General features: G+C 43.2%; 1 protein-coding gene across 1 annotated transcript in view; it reads left to right on the plus strand.

Moving 5' to 3' along the window:
• The window catches only part of adgra1b (adhesion G protein-coupled receptor A1b), a 148,543-nt gene that overhangs the window by 26,706 nt on the left and 94,891 nt on the right, over positions 1-26,946 (plus strand). Inside the window, exons 3-6 of the mRNA XM_076035670.1 lie at positions 12,909-12,980; positions 15,315-15,386; positions 15,550-15,621; positions 16,074-16,237. Of these exons, the coding sequence (XP_075891785.1) occupies positions 12,909-12,980; positions 15,315-15,386; positions 15,550-15,621; positions 16,074-16,237 (380 nt within the window). The remainder of the gene's footprint in view (positions 1-12,908; positions 12,981-15,314; positions 15,387-15,549; positions 15,622-16,073; positions 16,238-26,946) is intronic.

Raw genomic sequence — 26,946 nt, forward strand, 5'->3', positions numbered from 1 at the left:
AGTAGAATTAAAACGAGTGACTTGATATAGTTTACAAACAGGAAGTTGATTCTTATTTGCTGTCATGTAAAACTCGCCGTGGTTTTGCGCTTTACTGCCCCCAGTCGTTAAAAATGGAAATGACACATGTTGCATTTGCATAGGTTCGGCAGGGGGGGGTGATGCGATCGCAAATGGCACGCTCGAGACGCATGTTAATGGCTGAGTGCGAACAGATGCTGCGAGATCCGTTCTCGTGATCCAATCGCCCAAAACAGTTACAAGTGACCAAGCGAAAACAGGGCCTTAGAGTTGTGCTCTCTTCTGTGGTGGTGCTTTCAAGAAAAGCTATTGGAATTAACTTCAGGATCCCTGTGAACGCCCGGTTAAATTCACGTGGCAAAATATTGACGGGTAAATTGTTTTACCTCACTCTGCTTCTGTCTGTGTGGCTGCGTCTCCTGTCAACCTAGGCAGAGTGATTTTACCTGTCTCCCCGGGCCTTATTAGAGGAATTAAACCTTTCAACCCCCCCACCCCCACCCACCACTTCCCCTCACCCACCACCCCGCCAACACACACACACGCACACACACACACACACACACCAGCTCCAAATTGATGGAGAGATGATTGCGAGGCTTTTAAGGACACTCAGCCAAAGACAGCTTTGAGAGGTTTGTTGGGGCTGACCCCTCCGCGGCAGCTTGCGTGCCAGATCTCCCCTCCATCACCTCAAGCTCAGGGTTACAGACTGTCCAGCAGCCCCGCCACATGCGGCGCTTGGCACAAACGTGTCAGTTGATGCCAAGCCAGGTAGCGTCAGTGAGTTGAAAGTGGCGGCCAGCTGTTCCCTCATCTGTCCCAGCCGACTGACTGGCGGCCTTCCTGCCTGCCTGCGAAATGGCTGACTGACTGCTGTGGTGAGTTGGTAGCTGATGGACAAGTTTAACAAAGTGTGTGTGTGTGTGTGTGTTTTTTGCGTGCGCGCACTTCAATCAGTCACTCTGCAGCTGTGCACCGTGTGGGACAGGAATGCAAAAATGCTGATTATAGAAAAAGCACAGACTGTGCCAGTCACTAAACATTTAGCAACGCCTAATCTACAGTACATTACATTTATTGACAAAGTGTCCGGAGCATCTGTGCTCCCGACACTTTAGAATGCTTTAGAATGTTCTTGACTTCCCACTTCTTCAGCACCGACTTAAAAAAAAAAAATTATGATTCACTTTACATAGCATGCTTCTGTGAGATCGAACACGAGTTTTTAAAGTGAGCTGTGGGTGATTGAAGCGTATTTCTAAGGGGAGGATAAACTAGGGCAACACAGTTTACGCAACAGCAGTTAGCAACATGCTAACGTGACTTGGGGTCGTCAGGGTAGAAATAAAAGGAAACAGAAAAGATTGGTTTACATGCTCTTTTTGGCCGATTAATTTTCGCTCTGCTGTTGGGGATCTTTGTAGTCCACAGCGCTAACATTAACACCCCATACCCGATCAAGACGGGCTCAGAAGAAATGGGAGAGACTGCAGGGAATACGTCATTACGAGAGAAACATCAGCATTTTTTTTTTCCCTCTCTGAATGTCAATCTATAATTGTTTTGCGCAAAACTTCGTCAGAGTCAGAGACTGCGCTAAAGCTGGGGCAGGTGCAAATCAAGCAGTGCTTTGTGATGTACTGTGTGATGGGGCTTTTATTTATTTATTCATTTATTTATTTATTTATTTACTGATTTACTTATTGTTTAAGCTATGCAACTCTACTTTCTGCTGCATCCCAACACTGCCATCGTCAGTTTGGTAGCCTGGTCAACCACAACTGCTCGTCAGCAACTTTATTAATCCCTGAAGGAAATGCTCCTAATGGGATTTGCCACTACAGCTCAATGAGTGTGCCCTTAATGGGTCCCTGTATGTTGGATGATGGCCTGGATCCTCCCCATATGGACACTAGCCCATTGCCATCAGCCCAACTGGGTCTCGTGGGAGCAAAGTGGGAACAAAGCCCATCACTGTTCTCTGGTCGGTACACTGAATCTTGCTTTTGCTGCTTCATCATGTGTTCCCACCACAGGGGCTGTCAGCGTGTGAAGAATCTGTGTGAATCAGATGGGCCTGGCACTGCCTTCAGTTTTTTTTTTTTTTTTTTTTTTCAACGAATCACATGTCAAGTATTTTCAATAAATGGAAGCTTTTTGGACTTGACATGAACACCTGCATGTATTTTGTCGAACTCCTAAAGAGTTGTGTCAAATAGTAAAATAGGTGATAAATTCCAAAGGAGCTATTCGGAGCAGAGGGTAACCAAATTAGTGATTCCTAGGTAGCTGAAATATGTTAAACTAAATAAATAAATAAATAAATAAATAACCATGATTGCACACAGCCTTGGGTAAAATTCGGCTCTGGAAGCCGTGTGGGTGCCAGTTTGTACAAAGTATCTACCCAAACACGGTTGCAAGTCACGGAAACCATCAAAGCAGGTGCGACGACATTGGTATCCCAGCAGGAAACATGTATTACGTAAAAGGATAAAATGAATAAATAAATAAAACTTACCTAACAACATGGAATTCCTTGTTCCACCACTCACTACTGTGGAAAACTTAGAGCAGAAAAAATAATACCTTTTGTTTGAGAGCCTGAAAAGTCACTTTATTTTAATTATAGGGCCCCTTTAAGGTTCGCTCAAGGAGGATTTGTTTTCAGTTAATGAATCAATTAATCAGTCAAGCAATCAGTCTGGTGCGGTAGTTGGCAGTGTCGCCTCATTTGAAGAAGGTCATGGGTATGACCCCTTGGGCCGAACTCCCTCTGGATTTTATTAATCGATGTTTGCTGTTGCCAAATTCTGCTGAAAGGGTGGGTTTGATTTTTGGAAATCAACTCATTGACGTTTTTGGCTTGACTCAGTCTAACTTGAGCAGGTACTACAATTTTATGAGAAAGATAAAAAGTTGTGTCTGAACAAATACTTCCATTGCCATCAAGATTCAGTCTCACGTCTGCCGTTTCTCACTCTGAAAAGTAGATGTCAGATGTGTGAGAAGCCACAGTTTAAAGAGTTTTGCTCGACTTTCGGCGTTTTTGTTGAGGCAACATTTATTCGGCCTTTGTCGGCGAGGCGTCTCTCTGTGACGTGATTGATGGGAAGATGTCTCGCCGCTCAGGACATTTTGCATGAATGGCGGCGCATGAGAATAACTGCCAGGGCAAAGTCACGACCCAGAGAGCAGGGTACGGGATGAGAATCACCTGATCATTGATTAAGGCTGAGATTTTTTTATGTCAAAAAGTCAAAGGGTAGTTGGCGGGCAGGGAGAGTCAATAAAAAAAATATTATTATTGACATGTTTGTATTAATAAATAGGTGTTCATTTAATTGTGTGGGACATTTTTAACGCTGTCGTGCAAAATGGAAATGATTTGCATTCATTTCTGTATTTGATGGCATGTTATGGCATAAATTCTATGTCCAGTGATTGTTGGCGAAGTGGTTTAGACCGCCCATTCTTTTTAATATCTCTATGGACTGGTACACTTGCCTTGTGTTGAGCTTTTTTTTTCTTTTTTTTTTCTAAAGGTTTATACTACAGCAAAAATGTCCGTCAGATAATGAAAACTGGGACACCATCTAAATTCAACGGGCTTTTGTTTTCTCAGGTTTGGGGTCCTTGATGTGTCAAATGTTTGACAGCCGCTACTGCTGCGTATTACATATTTCATATTTTGACAGAGGGCTGTTTTTTTTCCCCCTGTTTACTTTACTGAGGTGAGGCGCAGTCTTAAAAAGTTCAAGGAGCAGCCTGGAATTATAAATGTCTTATTGTTGTTGTACAGGGGACCGTTGCTAGGTCGCAACTGAGGCTTCACATGTAAGCAGCATGGGTGTAACCCATTTCCTTACCAAGTTTGGAGAGACGTAGAAGACGGATCCTTCCTCTGCCTTTCCTGTGTTTGACTGCAGGGGTCCTGTTAATCTCAGATTGTCCCCTACAATTCGGAGAGTTCGCAGACGGACGCTTCACATGTCGGGTTTTGGGTTTTTTTTCTTATTATTTTTGCAATGTGAAAATAAATAGTGAGGGAGCGCGAGGCACGGCATCGAAAGCACATCTTGTAAAGAAACTGCTTCGCACTTTCCTTGAACTTCTGCTCTGATAGAAATATCTCGTAACGCGATGAGTAACAGTTGTTCCAAAAAGTTTATTTTTTGTTGTTGTTTTTGTTGCTGGGCTGTTCACTAAGAAAGTGTCATTTTCACAGCCCAGATTGTGTTTTATTTTCCAATGGCTTATGTTAGCTTCGTGTAATTTTATTATATATCATTGTTATTGTTGTTGTGATTATTATTACTATGAGTGCGGGCTGGAGTAAAGGTGCCCTTATATAAGTGAATATCTGTTCCCCTCCTCACTGTTCTTCTCTGAGGTGGCAGAGAGATCTTCAATGAATCACAGCAAATATCCCATAAGACTCTTCCACCACCCACAGGGTCTAAATTGCGCTCTGTGGTTTTGTTAGAATTGTTAAACACTGGCCTGGCAAGTTCATGCTGTGGGAAAAAAAAAAAAATATATTTTAAAAAATGTGCCTGAAAATGAAATTGCTGTTCTCTCAAAAGGCTAAAGGGTTTATGTTTGCAGTGGGAAACGGTATGTGTGATAGATAGTAGCAGCGTGACACAGAGGGGAGTTCTCTAATCAACAATTTCTAATCGACTACTGGATTTTACCACGTCGCTACCATGCAGCTTTTCAAGATGGTCTGATTATTAATGTTTGGCTCTTTGCTGGTGACTGTCATTTTTTTTTTTATCAAAACGCAAAGCAAATACACGGGGAAGATAATTGATGTTGGATGCTTGGGCTCTCGCAGCAGCAGCCTCAGCCTCAAGCAGACACAATGTGTCCGTATTCAGCCTGTGTAACATGAACCCTCGGACCTTCCACTCCTCTCGCCGCTCCCCAGGCTCGCTCCACATATTTATTTGCAGTCCGCATGGCGCTGATCAGCCTCTGCTTGCGAGGTGAAACATTTGCGGCCAGGGTTTCCCCTCAAAGCGCCTACACACCAGACCATGAATATTAAAACGCATGAAGAAATGGTTTTAATAGGCTGGGTTCACATTAGCATCATGGCTTGTGCCAAATAGAGGTTTTTCTTAGATTTTGGTGGCTGTGTTGAAATGTGAGGTGGGAGAGCTTTGATGAATCAATGGAAACTAATTTAATAACTTTATTGAAACAGGAAAAAAGAGCAGTGTACGCTCTGAAGGTTTCATTTTGTAACATAACAAATAACAACAATAGAATTGTAGCGTGGAGACAGGCTTTTTTTTTTATTTACCTAGTTTTACCTACCATTCAAAGTTGGGTCTTTTCCGCACCTGTCCGCAGTAGTTGGTTACAGTTGGCATAGTGAGGTGGCACAAAAACCTGTGTGACGGGGCACACACTCAACTTGCCAGTAAAGCTTGACTTTGTTCGGAGCAATTCAAATAAAACTTTTTGAACCAACACTGACCAATTGCCAGTGCAGGCAAACCAAGAGGCGAAAAGAGGAAGTGGGAAGCAGGAAGCAGTGTCAAAGGATGAAGGCGATGGAAAAGATTGTCAAAATAATAATAATAAAAATTTAAAAAAAAAACGCAAATGGGACCAAAGAGTAACTGCACAACCCAAAAAGTAAGAAAAAAAGATTTTCTTCCCAAAGGATTTCTCTCAGCAGATAGTCGGGTAAACAACAGGAACTACGGATGGTCTGCTCTGTCATGCGTGTTTGCTCACACCCTAAATAGTCACTCTCACAAGAGTTATGGTGACAGTTTGGTAAGTTCAGTTGGTTTGACAAACAATGCAGTTTGCGATTCCTGGTTCGGTCATCAGTCATCAGGAGATAAATCAGCTGAAGCCTCTCGTTGGTGTATTTCGACTCCGACCTGTAAAAATTGCTTGTTCTACAAAAATTACAGTCATCAATAGTCATTTAACCAAAAGTGCTGAACATTACGGTGGTCCTGGATTGTAATGAAAGGACTCTGTTATTTACCTAATGATTGAAGGAAACTGAAACACAGAGCAAGAATTCAGAGTGAAGTCAGAAATAAGTTACGGGTAAGAATGGGCAGGAACAAGTAAAAAAAAAAAAAAAAGAGAACAAAAAACCCCCCCCGACCAAAGTCGTCCTCTGACTCCTTATTTGCTGTAAACAAGGTGCCTTTATGTCCTTCCCGCCAACTTGTAGATGAGAATTATGATACAAGACTACGTAATGAATGTTTGTTATCAACTCATTTCGTTAAGTGCGCAGACAATGGGAGCCATCAGGCGGCGGCATCACGTTCCGTTTGGATGGCTGCCCAAGTAGCCGCGACGAGATTCCTTTTTTTTTTTTTTTTTTTTTTAATTTGCCCGCGCCCTCCACACAGACTTTACACTGACCTTTTGTGACTCTGATGGAGTGTTGATAATAATGTCAACAGCAACATACGTATATATATATATATATATATACACATATATATCTTTTAATGAGACTGATGATTAAATATTTTCTGTGGATGGTTTCATAGGATGCTCTAGGCTGTTCATGGGCTGTGCCCGGCGTGTGTGTGTGTGTGTGTGTGGTCTGGCTGTGTGTGGGTGACAGAGAGTGAGAGAGAGTCTCTCTTATCGCCACAACTGTGATGTGGTAATCACGTGGACTCGGCGAGGAATCTGCCCATTAGTGTCACACAGTGAGCAGGGCCGCTTTCCTCGGGGTCAGACTCCAGAGAAACTGAGCGGGTTAAGATATACAGTGCCGTTTAAATTAATTGGGAGGCACTTCAGTGGCTTTTGGAACATTAGGGCGCAAATGTTAAGAGTTTATATTAAGGAGCCGCTCCGGCTCCCCCAAACACTCGGAGCGGTGGGAGGAGAAAATGGTTATTGTTTAAACATTCATCTCGCTCGAGCAGTGAGACAGATGTGCCTCTGCGGATGTCTTTGTGTGCTATCAGCCCACAAAAGGAGGCCGCGTCCTTTTGTTTGCATTATTTTCAGAGGCAAAAAAAAAAAAGTTCATATGTAGGGTTGGAAAGGTATTTTTTATAATGCTGAGTTGAGCCGATGGCTGCTACGCACTATTTTTCATTCCTGCTGAAAACATAACTTTGCACAGCTGCTTGACGGACGAGATTTTATTTATAAAAAAGGTTGATGTGTGTCTTGCCTGCCTTTAACAAAGAATCTGCCTTAAACATTCAGTAGCTTTCGTATAAGAACCAGGAAGATTTACTTCTGGATAAAGAGGCGAGAGGTGCGAGAGCATGCAGCAACTGCTCCGACTGCTCTGAAAAACTTCTGGGAAAAACATCAGGAAGGCAGCTACTACAAGCTGTAAACAACAGCTGCTGCCAAAGGGGCTGACGTGGATGCTGTGCTGCTGACAGTTTTATGAATAGTGGATGACGCTTTCACATTAGTAGGACAGAAAATCTGCTCTTTTCTCGAACTTGTCAGTCGCAGTGCGTGGCGACCTGCCACGGCCTTGCGTGGCGAACGTCGGGCTTGAACACATTTGATTGGTCCGCAGGGATCCCTCAGACGGACGGTTCACAAAGTGACCTTCCGTTTTGCCTTGCATTTCCAAACACTTTCTCTGGACCCATTCCCATGTTGTTGATATTTTATGTTGTTATTATTTTGTTTGTTTTTCTAAAAAAAAAAAAAAAAAAAAAAAAAATCTATTGTGTGTATATATATATATATATATATATACATATATATATATATATATGTATATATATATATATATATATATATATATATATATATATATATATATATATATATATATATATATATATATATACATGTATACATATATAATTCATAGAAAAATGTTGCTGTGAGTAAAGATAAGCAGTAACTAATGAAAAATGAAAATGAGTCCACTGCATGCCGTCCCCTGGGGGTGTGGAGGGTTGGGAGGTGAACTACTTAAATTTGACCTTCAATGAACTGTGCTGACAGATACTGGCTGTCTTCTTATACTGATTGAGGCTGCTGTCACTACAGCAGCCACTAGGACAGACACAGGTGGCGGTTGGGATCTATATTTACATTGCACCCAAACGGCTTCGTCGGTGCTGATAAATGTTAAAGACGAGCATTAAAAAAAAAAAAAAAAAAAATTGTTGATTGCCAGAAATTAACAGTTTTCTGAAGAAATTGATGTTGGATTCTCCGAGAGCTATCGCACTGACAGCAGCAACATGGCAATGTTTACGATAAATGTGCATTGATACAGTTGCTTCTTGATAGACAACATCTGACATTTTAAAAACTAGGTCAATAAGTGCGGGAAGACATGTTTCCAAACTGCACTGTTGATTTGGATGGGGAAATAATATAGGTGGCTTAAGCGTCTCCCTCGCCGGCCTGTGCAAAACTTTTGTGAAATATTTGCAAAACAAATGCATGAAACCGATGTTGGCAAGTTCTCCCTGTGTCTTCTTCTCCAGCTTCCTCCCACAGTCCAGGAATTGTAAAATTAGCCTTTGCTGTTGGTGTGAGTGTGAGTGGTTGTTTGTCTTTGGGGACAAAAGTTGATAAACTGGCAGCTTGTCCAGAGTGTAACCCTGCCTTCACCCCAGGACAGCTGGGATTGGCTCCAGCACCTTGATGGCCCTGAGTGCAGGAGAAGCAGGGTTACATAATGGACCGATGGATGGATGCATAAAGTTACTGAAACAGTCTCCAAGTATGGCCAAGTACAGTGGGTTTAGAGTAATTTTATGCAGCGTAAAGGGGGCGATGTGGAACCTTCCGGGATGCGTCATCCCAAAGTCAATAGTGGAAAAATCCTCAAGAGTGCAATCTAAAGCATTATTTTGTTCCGTCCAGGGCCCACGATGAATAATGCTGTGATGCGCTCTCGAGATGGATTGAAATGCAGACTTCACCGCCTGACGTGCTTCCTGCAAATGATTCTCTGAGTTTGTTTCATCTCTTCCTCGGTAGCTGATGTATGGAGCTAACTGACATTTAATCACAAAAAGAGGCTGCCGAAAAAGATGCCGAATCGACTTTTTAAATCGTTTCCCGCGATTGTTCAGACTTCTGGCACCCAGTTTGTTGTATTGTGTGGCAGACCTCAGCCGTCTGGGGCCTTGTTTTTTTTATACCACATGACCATAATTTATGGCATTTATTTGCAGACTCTGGTTGGCCTGGGTCTGAAGACTATAAAAGTGAATTGTGCGGCCAGCAGTGCCATCGTTTGTTTTATGCGGCTTTAAAAGTGACCTGATGCAGGTGGTCTGTAAAACGGACATGGCTACTGTTGACATACAGTTATAATCAGGAAGTGATTATGTCTCTCCTAAAAATGTGAAGACCAACATCACATTGACTGCTATTTTCTCATTTATCCTGTTGAGTTGTGATAACAGAACAGGTAATAGAAATGAAACAAAGGCCGAAGACGAATTCTTCGAGAGAAATTCAAAGCTCCAGTGAATATGTGTGTGCAGTTTTAAAGCCACGCCATGCAGGTTTCGCCCGAAGGTCATTGACATGAACGAGGGAATATCAACCAAGGTGAAAAAAAAAAAAAAAATGTTTTTAGAGGTAATATGTATTTGTGAAATATTGCATGAGAAATCTCTCTCTGTTTGGAACCTTGTTTAGTCACCCCCAAACCACATGCTCCCTTCTGCATGTGCAGTGTTACGTCCACGTCAAGCAGCATAACTAACATTCAGGATATGTGCAATAATCGGATAATATTTGAATTTGTGAAACATTAAAAGGGGTCCTAAAATTGTGTCTACTATTTTATTTAACTGTACACTTTTGGTTGAACTTCACACCTTCTTTTGGTCTAAACCCCTCAAGTGGTACTGTTGAGAAGTTTCAGGGCAGGTGACAGTCCGATACAAACTGCATCTGCCTTCTTTGTTAATGGGGGGATTGATTCTGTCCAGTACAAATCAAAATAATATGTACAGTATATAAAAAATGGTTTTAAAGTTCAAGGTAGAAAAAAACATGTAGTGTTCCATTTAACAGGTTTCATGTGAATGAGTCAGGTATAAAAAAAAAAAAAAAAAACTGGCATCATTTCTATTCATAGAGGGAACCTTGGAAAATATCAATATAATGTGGTATGGGCCTTTTCATAGCAATGTGGTGTTTATCTGTTCACAGTTTTTGAATGAGGTGCTGGAAAAATATTATTTTCTTGCAGATGATCTAATTTTATGACATTGTTCTTTGTTCATTTCATTTAGTGGTTATTCCTTTTGAGAACATATACATGATCATTTGAGAAAAACTGGTTAAAATGATTTATCTTTTCTAAAGAAACTGATAAAATGTGATAAGAATGTCTTCATTGATGGGTTTTATGTTTTGCTTTTTTGTTTGTTTTGTCTTTTTAATGGAATCCTTCTCTTAAAAAAAATACAATTTCAACCATTTACTACTCACTCTGATGCGATATGACATTTTTTAATCCACATACACATTCTTCAGTTTCATTAGCGTGGAAGGACGGAGGTTCAAAGCATTCCAAACGGGTGACACTCTTCTTAGCCACAATATCCAGGTAGCAGCACCGTGCATGCGACTCTCAGGAGTACCCAGCAGCATGGGAACTATTGCTTTAAAGTTTGCCCCATGTATGGTCCATGCTTTTACTTTTTGGATTTTTAGTTTCCCCTTCAATTTTTGTTTCCAAGATGTAGAGCTGCCAACCTCCGTGTGAGCCATAGACAAGGCGGAGAACAGGTTCACGCCAGTCAGGTGGAGAATGCTCCGGTTTTAAAGGAAATGCTGCAGGCTCAACATGCAGCCTTTCGACCCGCACCTTTACCTGCTCTTTTGTAGCGTATTTTAGATGATCAAAGACTGCGGATGAGAGCTAGCCTGTCCGCTAGCCCTCCTTCGAGGGCGTCGGTCTTTCAGCGGGGTTCATCTTTCAGTACAGGGAGGTGGAAAAGTGTGTGGGGGGGGGGGGGGGGTATCCATATTTATAAGCTGTTTTGATGGGAAATAGTCAGCAAAAATGTAGTTTTATTCAGGTGTTAGGGGGTTATAACTGTCACTCACACTTGATCACACACACACATCTCCTGTATTCTATTCTCTGAATGAATCCACTCAAGTTCATTAGATCAATTAAATCATTTTCTAATACCCTCTCCTCCTGCACTCAGTCTCTCGGGCGTCGTGTCTTCAGTTGAAGGTGCGGTTGCACCCTGGATGCGCCGCGAGTTTATCGCAGGGCCACATAGAAAGACAAACAACTATTTGCTCTCGCACGCTACAGAGTTGCAAACTCCACACAGAAAGGGCATCGAACCCGCAAACTGGGAATATGACAGAGTGAAAAAACCTGTTGCAACGATGACTTGACAAACGCACAACCATTGCCGCCCACTTGCTTTCTGCTGCAGTTTGACAATGAGGAAAAGTACCATTGCATTGTCAGTATTAAAAGCAAAGGACACATGCAAAAACATTTCGATACAGCCAAAAAAACAAAACAAAAAAAAAAAAACCACCATAAACCTCTCAACTCATGCTGAGTGCTGAGCATCCAGTGCTTCTGAACAAGAGGTGAAACACAAAATGTGGCCGATTTCTCTCACTGCACAAAACGCTCACTTGCACTCGAGTACAAGCAAATTAGAGCCAACTTGCTGCTTGTTTGTCAGCAACATTTTCTAGCGATCCTCTGACTTTGTCTGTCACTCCTTAACGCTGTGCACTCAGGGTCTGACTGGTCCTCTGAATAATGCAGACAGTGAAATTAGCTGGGGCCACATTCAAACGGGAAACGCGTCGTTCATTTTCAGTGAGTCATTTTACTGCCCGTCTTCTGCATGCGTAATCACTGTTTTGCAAAGCAGGCCACAAACCTTTAAAGTAAATCTACAATGCAGCTACTGAGAATCTGCTCACCTGCAGAAGTGGTGGGCTCCACGCTTTAATGAGCTTGCAAGTCAAAGCGTTTGCTCTCACATCTCCTGAGAGTCGCATAACATGAGCTGTGGCTGCAGTTATATTTTCACTTTGGCATAGTAGATGTGTTTTTGAAAGACCCGTTGATCGTGGTTGGGCTCTGCTCCAGCAGTGAGTAAAGTAAAAAAAAAAAATGTTTTGGTTTCAGTGGACTTGCATGCTCCCACTTATGAAAAAAAAAAAAAAAAAACATCTCATTCAAATCACTGGTCACACAGTGCGGAGCTGACGGAAGGAAGCTATGGGCACAATTTCAGGAAGTTTAGTTTGGCATGCAGCGAGTTTTTTTTTTTTTTTCCCCTGATATCCATTTTTAGTCCGAGGGGTTTTGGAGCGGACAAGAGGCCGCATGGCTGGAACCGCAACATGTGCGCATTAAGCATGCAGGAAATGGTTTCCGCTGTCCAACAGGTGCAAGCCAGCTCACATTTGAATGAACTCGGAGAAGCTTTTCGGAAGGTTCCTGGTCACGACAAGTGAAAGACAAAAGAACTGACTCGAAAAAGCAGGAATTCCCAAAACCTTGTGAGTCCCATGTTGTTGAACGTTCAGCTTCTTTGTCAGATTAATGAGAGGTGCCACGTTTACAGTCAGGTCGTGTTTCAGCCTCCTCACCAAAAGCATTCGTAGTTTTACATCATTACTGAGTCATCTCTTGAGCTTTGCTGCCTTTATATCTTAGATTCTCTCCTTATATCGGTGATAATTCGTTTGTAGTGGGGTTTTTAATCTGTACTCTAAGCATTAGAGTAGCTACTAGTATCATTTCAAGTCAAATCATTTCATTGCTTTGGACTTATTTTGAACTGAGTTACTTTGTGCTGGTTTGGGCCAACAGATGGGGTTACACACTGACTTGAAATGTCTCTCTCTCTCTCTCTCTCTCTTCTGTTTTTCTCCTCCTTCAGGGACCTTAGGAATAATTTGATAAGTACGGTGGAGCCCGGGGCCTTCCGAGGTCTGCTGGCTTTGAGGAGACTGTAAGTGTGATCCTTTGGAATAATTGCTGGGATGAAAATGAAACACGCTGAAACTACCGTTTGGGCTCTTCTTGAACTCACGATGATATGTCAGTTTTTAAGCATTGCTACGACTCACACTAGCGCAGGGGTTGGCAACCTTTCCCACTCAAAGAGCCATTTGGATCCGTTTCCCCCCAGAAAAGAACACGATGGGAGCCACAAAACCATTTTTGACATTTAAAATGAAATAACGCTGCATATGCGTAACGTTTGTTTGTTTGTTTTGTTTATTTACTTTTTTTTTTTTGCCTTTATGCCATGTATAAACAGCAACCTTCACTATCAATATAGTATTTGACAGCAAAAAAATCAAGTATTCTGTTGGAAATCAAACGTCCGCGATTAACATTTGCACCAACGCTACAATACACGCTACAATGGGCGTTTTTGCGCCTGCATATCGTTAGCGCAAAAACCTTTGTGGATATGTTGTAAAGATGGCGGAGATGCGAAGTAAGTAACTCGAAGCAGAACTTCAACTTTGTCGTCGGTCCATACACCGTCTTTTTGCGTACGTTCTTTGCCATGCTATGTTAGCTGGCTGCTACTGCTGTAATACACCAGGCTACAGGTCTTCTTCCACCTTCAGTGAAGAAAACCACAGCGCCACATAAGGGCTGGCGTGAGTACTTTCCAGCGTTTCCTTGTACATGCAGATATTTTTGGAGACAGCTTCATGTAATCTCTTTTTTTTTTTTTTTTTTTTTTAAAAAAAAGCTTTTCTTAACACCCTTGGTTTAAAAAAAAAAAGTTCCCTCCTTTTAAATGGGGCCAAAAAAATGGCTAAAATGTATTTCCATGTTGTTAGTGTTTTTACCCCAGAGCCGCGGGTTGCCGACCCCTGCACTAGCGTAAGAAAAAAAAAATGGGTTTGTGGCTCTGTTCACACTGTCGAAGCTGGATTTGGAGGTTATCATGCTTTGCCTAGTGGAACATCAGCTGGGAGGTGTTACGGGAGGGAAAGCGTTTGTCATTCTCTTTGTCCACAAAGATTTAGGTCATTACAGCTACTGATATTCTGCTGAGTCGTGTATTAATCCTGTCTGGATTAACACAGTCTTCAGTAGACTTTATTCTTCTTTTTTTTTTTTTTTTTTTTTTTCCGAACGCTGCCAATTGTTCTTTTGTGTCGCTTCGCCAAAGAAGTTGGAAAAACAGGGATAATTAACGAAAGCACATTCAAAATGTTAAATAGGCTGCTGCAATTTTACTAAACATTAAAACAAATGTGTGAAACTGATTAATTGAACTGGCGCCAGGCTGCTCCCCGCTTTATTTATTTATTTTTTGTCTTTCTTGAGCAAAAAGATAAAAAAAAAAGTGAAAATTAAATTGCTGTGCGGGACTCATATCACATAAAAGTCCAATATTAATGGTGTGATAATAGAGCTTGATACTCTTGAAAAAAACAAAAAACAAAAAACACAGCAGTCAAACATTAGAGAAAGAATAGGTTTCATAGCAAGTCTAACTTGACTCTCTTGCCTGTCATGCGTGGAATTTTATTTTAATTTTATTTTTTTACTCAGAAAAGGCTCATTTCGTACTGAGGATTGAGGGCCAAAGTCAAATGTTCTACTCTTCCCCCACGCACCTGTGATTCCTCAGCATATCGGATAGAAGAAGTCACACACGAGGGATGACTTTGTGAACCAGTTTCCCGTAGATCGCTGTGCATGCAGGCCCGAGAGCTGACGATGTGACCGCGGCCTGGATGGTTTAGCCGGATCCGGGCTTTGGAAGGCGATGCGGGCATCGAGCTAGGTGCGCTGATTCGGAGGCAGCACGAGCACAAAGCGCTCGCGCCAAGCTCCGGGAGCGGCGGAGTGCTAATTTAAGTGCTCCCCAACTGGTGATTACTCGAGCACTCTGCTTATTTTCCCACAGCTGCTCGAGAAAAGCAGCTCTTTAATTACGGAGCCCGGGGGCACAGCGCCACGGACGCCTGCACGGAAGCCCTGCGGTTTTGCATGTGCTCATTGACATTGGGGGGGTGAAAGGTTCCAATAGATAGTGTGGGAGGCGGTGCGGAGAGAGACCCCAGGAGGCTGAACCAGCGTGGCGCGGGGCGCTAACACGTCTTTCATCGCTGTTTAAGTCCCTGCTGCAGGTGGGCAAACACAGCATAGAAATAGTCGGGTAGACGTTGATGGAGCACGTGGTTCTTGTTAGTTTCACCACCCGTTTCCCAACTATAACATGGGGAGAAATGTGAGCGGACGAACGTTAGCACTCCGCTTACCTATTTTTTTTTTTTTTTTTTTTTTTTTGTGTGTGTGTGTGTCCTTATAGGGACCTGTCCAACAACAGGATTGGCTGTCTCCACCCTGACATGTTTCTCCATCTGGGCAGCCTCTCAAAATTGTGAGTAATTGCTAAAATTGAAAACACGCGGCGTGCCTGCCGCTTTTACGATTAACCGGCCCTGTCCGCCACTGAATGCGAGGCGCTGGATGCAGATTACGTCATGCAAAGACAGAAATAAATGTGTGTTTCTTCATTTTTTTTTTGCTTTTCGTTTGAATAGAAATTTATCTGGCAACATCTTTTCCTCCCTGGCTGTCGGACTGTTTACGCACCTCGCAGCCCTCAGAGTTCTGTAAGGCAAACACACACACACACACACACACACACACACACACACACACACACGGGCCTGATATACCCAGCTGTCATTATTTTGTTGACTTCTTCTATTTTACAAACAAAAACAACCCAAAAAGAGTGAGTTATTGTATTTTCCTATATGAACCTGCACTGTTCCACAATTCAAGGAAACGTAAAAGTGTGAATTGTGGCATGAAAGCAACTTGCGTCACTCGTGACACTCACAATGTCACGAGTCACCCGCCACCTCGGCATTAGTTTCGACAGTCGCCGTCTGTGTGTTTGTCATCATCACATGCCAAGGCGTCCGCCGTGAAAGAAAGTGTGTAAATAATTGAATTTAAGAACTCTGACAGCGACCCAGCGCACAGGTTGTGAGAGCTGTTTTGTATTTTCTTTCAAACTGCTTACCATTTTCGTTATGATTCTATTTTCCCCATCAAGGCACTTCGGCACGGAGACCTTGTTCTGCGACTGTCAGCTCCGGTGGCTCCTCCTCTGGGCTCGAAGCATCTCGGTGAGAATCGGCAACGACACGGCGTGCGTCTACCCCGCCCGCCTGCACGGGCTGGAGTTCCGCAACCTGCACGAGCAGCAGCTCACATGCGGTGAGGACTCATGCGCTCGCGCCACGGGAGCCTTGTGTCTGTTACTATTAACTGTGCAAGGTTATTGGTCATTGTCAGTGAAGGCTGAGTTAAGGTCTGGGTGCATCCTCGAGGTCTCTCTTTTCAGCTTGAATGCCCGTCGGCGCAAATTTTGGTCTACTTGTTGGGACTTCAGCTTTTTTATGTTGAATGACACGATACGCCGCACGATACATGATGCAATATGATGCTGACCTTCACAGTTATTGTTCATAAAACACCACCACATAATTATTTCGGTTTTATGTTATGACACGTGACTAAACGGATGATTAATGGACTGACTGACGTTCTGCAAAAAAATAAAGAAAAAATATGTATATGTATATATACATATATTAAAAAAATAAATTAAAATATACATATATATACATATATTTATAGTATATTATGAAGTGTTATGGTGTTATACATGAATAAACATTTGGTCATCCTGTGCAGTCTGGCACACTGCTGCCCAGGTGGCTTATTTTGGCAGTCACGGGAATGTCTGAAAATAGCAGGAAGAAGCATTTGGCTCTTCCTTGCCCAAGACTGCACTTTATTAACTCGGTAAGGTCTCGCCAACACTAACATCAACATAAATATTACAATTCCAGTAATGGCACAGATGTGATCCAGCGAAAGCACAGCGAGGTAACATAACAAAATAAAAAGCTTGCGTTTCACAGTTGAGTGCTCATACTTGTGCTGTGCCATACTGCACATCATTAAAAAACAGCCAAACTTTGATCCAACCCCCCCCCAACCTTCTCACCCTGGCGGTGTGCTGTAAAGCATGTCAGGGTTGTGGGACGCAGCTCAGCTCTGACCTTGTGTCAACGTCACAGAGTCTTGTGACTTTCTGGTTGGGCTTTGGGTTGGCCGACACAAACAGTACAGAAATGATCAGGCTCAATCTGACGCTATGGATTATTTTCAATATGACCCTTTTTTTGGTTTCAGCTGTGGCACTTTTCCACGTTAACGGTCCTTGTCTTCAGCGTCTTTGTCCCTGCACTCTGTCTGGAGTTGAGGCTGGTTCGACATCACTGCCGTTTGCATCAGACACCAACACGAACACAGTGAACCACACAGCCCGACGACTCACCACTGCCCCACTGATCCCGAGACCCCCTGCTGCACAACAGTGTGGGGTTTCGACAGGGCGCCGCACATGTACGGTGTGAGTAAGAGATTGGACTTCTTGGGAAGCGGAGTGGGACTTTATATGATAGCTTAGATCAGATTAAATTTCATTTCTTTATCCATCCCCAAGTGATTCTCTAATCTATAGCAACAGCCAAGGAATGTCTTTCCTCCAATCAAAATGTCAGTGTTGTACGCTCGTGAACAAATTCCCCCCATAATGAGCACTTTTGTTAATTATTTCATGAATAAAAACCCACCTGGCACTCCCTGGCACCAATTACTCCCTGATTAAAACCCTAGGGGGAATTTCAAATAGACTCCAAGCAGTTCGGAAATCTTTAATTTAATTTAAAAAAAACTGGGAAATGTTATTTTGGTTGACAACGAAATATTTGTGTATTTATGTGAGGTTAAACAATTCTTCGACACATCTTGGATGACTTCTCATGAAGATCCCAGGCCCGGTACAACATTGTTTGACCTTTTTTGAATTTTTTCAAACAAACAAACAAACAAACAAACACATATTTATGGACATATTTAAGGTAATTTAAAGTCTGCAGTGGCGTTTTTCCTTTGATCCTCTGTGGGAGGGAACAGTTTTCTCTTTTATTTTCTCTTTGCATTGTTTTTAAATGTGGAAAGCACTTTGTGATGTATTTCAGTTGATGGGAAAGTGCTTTAGTAATAAAGTTTTGATTTGATTTGAGATACCCACTTGACTGATATGGACACAGGGCGAAGCTGTTGAACCAACTATAATATGGATTGAAATAAAGTGGCAATGATTTACTCTCATCTCACATCTCTGTGATCTGTACTTTACTTGCCTACTTTGGGTTCTTTCCCAAGTTTATGTGACCAGCTAAGACCAATGTTCTAATGTGAAACAGCGGAACAAATTTCCACACCAATTAATTACTAAATGACATTCGTTGAAGCCAGATTATTTTTGTCTCCGTGTGCCTACATAAGCAGTTGAATGTTTAAAATGTGCAACCTCAAATGACTAAAGTAACAGTAACACAATGGTTCGTAGTTACCCTCCACTCTACATACTAGTAGCAGTGTGAAGCTGTCAGGGCTTTGGAGGTCTGCTCCAGGGCCCTCAGGGCACTCACTTTTCCCACCCAAATCTCCTGTTAGTCCGGGGATTGGAAACAATCTTTCTAATCACAAGCCTACTTGTCCAACCTCACAGCCCCCATTGCCCCATCGCCATAGGTAAAACATATATTTATACTTATAGATAGTGTTCCAGCTTTGCATGGAACATATTTTCCCAATGATTGGCAGAGGCGAGGAGTGAAGCGACGTCTTCACATTCAACCTCCTTCACTTCTCATTGCCAAGAAACTCTACCAATGTTTTTTTTTTTTTTTCCAAGTGGTTAACACTATGAGACCGTGATTAAGTAGATTTGTTCTCAGTAATGGCTTTTCCTCTCCGCTGTGATCTTTCCCCGTGCCGTGAACTGTTTGCCAGAGAATCTCCGGACAGAAATTATTTTCTAAGAGACACTTCGGTGACCTCAGTCTCAATATGCAGCACCTGTGGTTGAGGTTTTGCTCCAGCTACTGCCACAGGGAGGTGCATTTGCCGTGTGATGTGTTGCCTGATCAGATCAACCGAAGAGCAACCGAAAAATATGCACATTGGACGTAAAAAGCCAGCATTTATTAAGCTGGGCAAGCGAACCGGCAGCTGCGACACTGAGATTTTCTTGTGGCCAGTGTCAGAAGTCATTGTGCAAAATAGGCAGATAATGGCGCCACAAGTGATTGGTATGCTGAGCTTCAGTTTCCCGCTAATTACGGCTTGACATGTAGGTCTTTTTTTTTTTTTTTAAATGAAATATTAACAGTGTGGTGATGGTATGGCGCTGATGGAGGGGAGGGGAAGAAGACGGCGTGGTCTGATTCAATAGCAACAACGCAGGGGTAAAACGCAAGTTTTGTTCAAAGGTTGGAATTTTTGGGATGATATCAAACACGTGTTTTTCCATGAAATGTAGAGTGAATTTAAAGCAAATTTACTTTGAAAATTAAGAAATAAAAATACGAGTGCCATGTTGCCATGACCCGATTAGATGCAAATTAACAAGACTACGTAAAAAAGCATCAGTCAATCCATCAATCAGTCCATCAATCAACTAATCAATCAATCAAATTTTATTTATGGAGTGCCGAATCCCATCCACAGGCATAAAATGTGAATTTTTCAACAAAAAGAAAAATTATAGAGTCAGGTTACAGAAGTAGAAAATAAGAAAAAAAAAAAAAAAAAAAACAGCCTAACAATTGAGAGACGATTTTAGGAATGGAGATGCTGCTGAATGAGACTGATAAACAACTCAAACAGACCAAACTGATCCGTTAAGGAAGATGCATACAGCACTGGTTGGGTGAGCTGAAAGCTCGCCGTGTCAGAGGTAATCTGCGAACACGTTGAAATAAAACATCTGGAGGATTAGCTCTGATTTGAAAAAAGACTAAGGCCACCTGTGTCAAATGACAACTGGTTCCATAAAATGTCTTCTTTTGTTTCCTCCAGTGTGCACTAAAAATATTTTATGGAATGCTCCTTCAGCCATGACCAAACCAAACCAAGCCAAACCCAAAAAAAAAGGAAAAGAAATACGACTGAAAACTGCAGTCGGGGCGACCCGGCAAGCACGTGCTCTGTGTGTGTGGGCGGCTGTAGAATTTGGATTCAGGGCCGGTGACAGAAATCTTTTTCTTTTCCTTCTTCTTCCTTTTCCTCTTCCTCCTCCTTTAAACAGCATTTACAGACAGGCAACCCCCCCCCTCCCCACCCCCACCACACACACACACACACACACGCACACCTCTTTCGCCCCCCCTGGCTCCACTATCTCCTCGCTCAGCGCCGCGGTCCGTCCACGGGGGAATTGTGTCTCGTACGCGATGGAATCATCCTCCTCTTCCCTTACATCTGCTTCACACAAGGGATATTGGCCTGGAATGAGAAAATCATTGGTTTGTAGTGGGGACGTGTCCACATGTGTCCCTTGTATATGTGTGTGCGAGGAGCAGACAGCCTGTGGGGAAGGGGCGTGCACGCGCCGCGTGCGTGACGGCGTGCCGAAAAGCAACGAGGAAAAAATGCATCTCGCGCGGTGCGTTCGTGCCCCGCCCGACGCCGCGCGCCGTCGCCCGCACGCCACGGCCCTTTCTGGGGGCACGTACCGCCGGACGGCGCAATTCTGAGACGCTGCTCCTCCTGCGTTATCCTAATTGTATGTGCTCTTCATTCACACAGAACAATCCAAAGCAATTACAGGGTAATTCCGCGCAGTGCGCAGACAAAGAGCCACGAGTGGTATCCAGTGGCAGGACGACAGGCAATCCTTTCCAGCCCCGAAGCATCCATTATGGGATTATGCCGATAACGTCCTTGGCTTCCCGAGGTCCTCCTCGCCGCCTCCCAAGCATCCGCACGCTCTCGCCACGGCACGATTCTCCCCGCGTGCGTTGGCAGAACTGATGAGCTATTTCCAATTAGGTCTAGCAAACAGCTACAGTGGGTTTTTTTTTTTTTTTTTTGTCTAAGTAGCGTTTGAGGGTCTGACGGGCTGCATGCGACTGTGAATGCCCGGAGTGTCGCTCGGGCGCTCCGCGTCGGAATGCTTGCTTCACGTTATTGAGGGAAATGACCGTGTGACCTCGGCCTTCGCTCTCTGACAGCTGGGATTGGCTCCAGCCGATGTGGGGAAGATTCCTTTTTCGAATGCAACTGGTTACAATTACGAGTTGCCCTATTGAAAATGTATCAGTAGTGTAACGAATTCAATGAGTTTATTAAAGTAATGTAAGTAATTACTTATTACTTATTATTTTGATCACTTTTCTAAATATTCTCGACTGTTTAGTAGGTTTCGACGGTGTTAAGCTTAAACAAGAACAAAAAAATCATTTAATAACAGCGAGAACACAGTCAAACTTCAGTACCTCTTTTTACTGTAAGATCATCAGGGCAGCATAACCTACTATCTATTTAACTATCTTTGAACAATATCTTTTAAATCGGCAGAATGAATCACAGTTTTGCAAAGACGTCTGCTAAATCCACCATTTAACATTTAATTTAGCACTCAATGAACCGCATTGAAAAAGCACCTGTCTGCGTTTTTGAACATTTTTCAAATGTATGTGTGTGCCTTGGCGTCACGGTGGCGCAGTGGTTAGCGCTGCCGCCTCACAGCAAGAAGGTCGAGGGTTCGATTCCGGGCCTGGGACCTTTCTGTGTGGAGTTTGCATGTTCTCCCTGTGTCTGCGTGGGTTCTCTCCGGGTTCTCCGGCTTCCTCCCACACTCCAAAAACATGCATCCGAGGTCAACTGAACACTCTAAATTGTCCGTAGGTGTGCATGTGAGTGTGAATGGTTGTTTGTGTCTATGTGGCCCTGCGATGAACTGGCGACTTGTCCAGGGTGTCACCCTGCCTTCGCCCTATGACAGCTGGGATAGGCTCCAGCAGAACCCCGTGACCCTGATCTCAGGAAGAAGTGGGTATAGAAAATTAATGAATGAATGAATGAATGTGTGTGCTGTCTCTTTTTGCCAATAACAATGTGGAAACAAAACTGTGGACACTGTTGCTTGGTGCCAGATCAACAACAAACCCTAAAAGCAATTTGGTAAAATAATAATAAAAAACAAAGGATTTGCTACCTACGGTCCTTGAAACACAAGAGAGACATGGAGAGACAATTCAACTGACAGGCCAGTGGTAGGGGGCAATGCAATTCTGAACTTGACAGGAGAAGCATTCAGAAGCATCAGAGCAACGCCCGGTTCACACTGGACGCGGAAGCGCCACGAAGCGCTTCCATTCGGCGCCCATGTTAATCAATGCAGTAGTTCACGCCAGACGCGAACAGGCGCGCGGCTCCCCTCGCGGATCGCGCCATTGCATTTAACGTCAGTTCACTGGACGCGGAAGCGCCGCGAAGCGCCGCCGAGCGCTTCCATTCGGCGCCCACGTTAATCAATGTTGTGGTTCACACTAGACGCGAACAGGCGCGCGGCTCGCGCCATGCATTTGTCGTTTCGGCGTCTCTCTCTAGTTAGTGCGCGAGCCGCGAGCGATCCTCGTCAATGGTACAGGAAGTCGCTCAAAAAAACGAGAAAATCCGTTGAATTTTCAAAATAAACTAATTTCAAAATAAAAACCGAATGATAAATTCGATTTGTATGTTATATTTGTCAGTACATTGTATCAGAGTGTGAGATGGACACCTGAGTGCGTGTTTCCATTTCCACACACACACACACACACACACACACACACACACACACACACACACACCTACGAAAGTGAGCTACGGAGCGGGCTGGCTACGGGGTGGGGGACGATGATGAAAATGACAAAAAAAATAATAAAAAAAAGCTCGAGTGGGAGTGAAAAAAACACAGCAGCTGAGCAGAAGCGCTTGTCGACCGTCGCGGAGCTGTTTGCGTCTGGTGTGAACCAGTTCGAGCCTCGCTCGCGAATTTCGTCGGGGCTCCGCTTCGCGGCGCTTCCGCGTCCAGTGTGAACCGGGCGTAATATCAAACTTTTGTGTGTGATGAGAAACAGAAAGGATGTCGCGCATGCCGAGCCAGAGCACGAGAAATCCACGCAAAGCAAAAAAAAATAAATAAATAAAGTCCAGCCTTCTCTGTCAAAAATTGTCAGATGTAATTGAAATTGTAATCATGAATAATTCTGCAAGTAACTGTAATTTAATTCCACACTTTATTTCCAGTAATGTAACTGATTTTAGTTATCTTTATTTTGTCATTAAACTACGTGACAATGTTAAATGTAACTCGTTACTCCCCAGCGCAGGGGTCGGCAACCTTTTTGAACAGTTTGCTACTCTCTGCTACACGCTACTGAAATGACAAAATTTGTCACACACCCACCCTGCCCCCCACCCCCACTCCCACCATGGATGGAATGCCTGCATGTAATTCAGAAAGGGAACGTTCCTGCTGGGAAATTTGTGCCTGCCTGACAACTGGCAGATGATCTCCGGCTGCGTAGTGACGCCAGGCTCCTCCGTCCCTGCCAACCGCTGCTGCCTGCAAACAAGGGGGAACGGAGGAGCGCCTGTAAGCTTCCTGCCAGGATCAGGTGCTTCCTGGGCTGAGGTCAGGGCAGGCCAGGCATCTGCTCCCCTTCTGCTCTGACGGAGATCCTCTTTTGTTTTCTTCTTTAATTGCGCATGCTGTGGGAACGAGAGCGTTGCCACAATGCGCACGCTTAACCATTCCATTATGCAGCGGTATTTATGGCGTGATGACACAATGGTGGAATTGCCCCATTATGATGCCTCGTGCTATTAAATGTTTCACGTGGCGACTGCGGTCTGCCTATAATACTTTGTGATATATTAAAAAAAAATAGAAGAACAAAAAAATTCACGAGTTATGACTGCAGCCAACCTGTCGTGGGGTTCTTTGAAGTCCGGTCGCACGCCTCAGTTCAAATTCAAAGTGATCGGCTGTGGTGTTGAAGCAGACACAGGAGCAACAGCGCTTGAATGCCAATATGTGTTAAGTTCATTCGGCTTAACACATTTTGGCAAGGGAGGAGGGTTTCCCATGAAATGAAATTCCATGAATAAACACCTACATGATCAGCGGTATGTACACTAATCAGGGCTTGAGTCCCCCCCCTCTTTTTTGATCAAGGTCTTTTTATTTTGGTTTTATCATTTACAGTTCACAGTTTAACATGAATTCAGTGAAACAGAAAACAGAAATAGAAACAGAACAGTAAGTTTCTTCCATCCCTCCCCCCCACCCCGAACCTATACCAGACAGGACACATAAGTACAAAGCAAAAAAAAAAAAAAAAATTCCAAGTACAAGATTGACAAAGCCAAATATGACAAAAGGAAATAAAAAATAATAATAATAAAAGAGAGAAAATGGTAAAGGAATAACAGCAGGTAACAGCTGAGGATTACAATACTATGTTATCTGCCTCCATATCCTCAACAAACAGTAAAAAAGGCTGCCAGATATCATAAAATTTTCTAGTAGATCCCCTACAGCGAGTCCCGCCCTCTTTTGGAAGAATATTTTTTTTTTCCCCAAAAATTCAATGAATGATGAAAGGACAAACCACTCTTACCCCGCTGAGCATCTGTTATCTGTCAATTAAATAAAAACATGCTACTTCAACATTAAACTGTATTTGTAGGCAACCAGATTAGTTAGGTAATGCTTCCAGCCATCAAACACAAGACAATAGGACTTGGTTTTGGGAAATTCTAAAAAGACTGTAGCGTTCATCTTGGCGGCCGTAATAAACTTGCTCTATGCTAACAAGCCGCGCACGTCAGGGTGAATCAGCATTTGTTCCGGGCGCTAATCTGCCCCGCTAACATACTCTCTCACACAGCCGTACGTGTCGGCGCGCCTCCATCCCTCGCTCCGTCTCTTCTGCTCTCCTTTCCCCGCAAAGACACCCTCACTCACACACACGCACAAGCACTCACACACTCCAATGATTGCATTTTTTTCTGGCAGTGTCCAACGGGCAAAGGCAAGCAGCCACACTCTGATCCTTGGCTCAAAGCGTTGTTTCAACAGTATCAGAATCAGCCAAGTCACCAGTGAATGGGCCCCACGCTGCTTGCACTGCGCGTCAGCCGGAGGAGAACAAAGCCTCCCTCGCTCCCTGCTGCTGACCAACGTTAGCGGCCTTTATGCGCTAACGGGGGTCGTCGAGAATAAATATGTCAACATGTTAGAGAAAGAAAGACAGTCTTCTGTTTTTTAATTATTCTAAAATGGTCAGTTTATACATTTTTTACACTGTTCCCTGCTCTGTGTTTATTATTAGAACAACAAGATGAGCAGTTAGCAATTTTGGGCCCAGTGGCTAATAATTGGTTCCATATGTGGCATATTATTAGGTATCCTCTGGGGCCCCTCATTATTCCTATCTAAAATTAGGATATTTGACTTGTAGGTGAAATGTGCAGAAAATGTGAAATGTTTATGCTTTAGTGATGCTTTGTCTTGAGAGAAGGGTATGTCAGTAGAAACATGCAGTGGTCATTTCTTCATCTAAAACAATCACTGTGCTGAACTGAATTGATCCAGAACATGTAGCTGTGAATTCTTGAATCAGACACTTGTGTTTTGTTATTTTTGCCGTAAATGAACTTGTCGGAGAACAGCATGTCATGCTCCTGAAAGCATGCTGAACGACTTTAGCTGGAAGTACTGAAGCATTGCTGAGTTAGTTGCATGTGTGCGTTCAGATGTTGAGAGGAGGTCAGAAAGCGATCCATGGGGCAAGGACTTCAGACACACGTGGGAGACAGTTGGTCGATTCTGGGGGAGCAAGGTAAGGACTGAGCGGTGGTTAGGTTTAGGTTCCGGAAATGCGACCTCCATGGGGTACTTAACTCAGACACATACCCCTTGTATATATGTTTTATATTTAGGTATTTTCTTTAGGTATATGTGCACATTTAACAAATACTTGTGTACATATATATATAAATATATATATACATATATATATGTATATATATATATATATATATATGTATATATATATATATATATGTATATATATATATATATATATATATATATATATATATATATATATATATATATATATGACAGATATTCCTCATCCATCCCTAAACTTAACCAGGCTCTCCATCTGAAACTGTGCACCCACAGTGAAACACCCCTTCCCACTCTTATTGTTATTCCTCTGTTTTCCCGAGATAATGAGATAAATAAATTGAGAGCCAACACACTTGTTGGCTCGGAAAACAAAAGGGAAAAAAAAGTACAAATGCATGGCCACTTCGGGCTTCCTATGCCTTGCAGGCAAAACCAAAGCCTTTTAAAATTACCACAAAAACAATCGGCCTTCCTTACGGTTATGCCACACGCCTTGGTCATTCCACTGCATCACCTGACACCAATTCGTCGCTATTTTTCTTTCCGACCGACATGAGGAGCAATAAAAGATTTTATGGGCCCAGTATCAGATGGCCTGTCACCGGCTACATCCACAAGTGATTGCAGTACAAGCGAAGGCGAAGCCGCTCACCGTTCTTTGGAGCACATCCAAGGAAATGTCTTGGAGGAACTGGCGGGGCTGAAAGGCATTCCAAGTGTGGCAGGTGAGAGCTTGCGAGGTCGGGCAATACCCTCCTGGATGCAAAAAAAAAAAAGAAAGCGAGTCACATGCTGCCGGCCCGTGAAATCCGGACAGTTTCCTGTATCTGCAAGTGCCGATTTAAGATGTATCAGATCCTGAGGGTTTTTTTTTTTTTTTTTCTTGTTTGCTCGCTATGCCACTGCGCTAAACACCCTCCCATGTCATCTAATCCCATCTTTATCACAGCCTTATTCATGGGAACGGCTGCAGGTTAGTAATCCTATCAGTGGAGCTGTGGTGGGTTCCCATTGAGAACATGTAAGGAGTCAAGGAGAGTCCAGGGGAGCGCTCAAGGCTCCTCTCCTTTATCAGCCGCTGTTCATCTCGTGCCTC

This window comes from Nelusetta ayraudi, unplaced genomic scaffold (assembly GCF_046127955.1).
Source record: "Nelusetta ayraudi isolate G7.1 ecotype Tasmania unplaced genomic scaffold, CSIRO-AGI_Nayr_v1 ptg000045l, whole genome shotgun sequence".
In the NCBI taxonomy this organism is placed as follows: domain Eukaryota; kingdom Metazoa; phylum Chordata; class Actinopteri; order Tetraodontiformes; family Monacanthidae; genus Nelusetta; species Nelusetta ayraudi.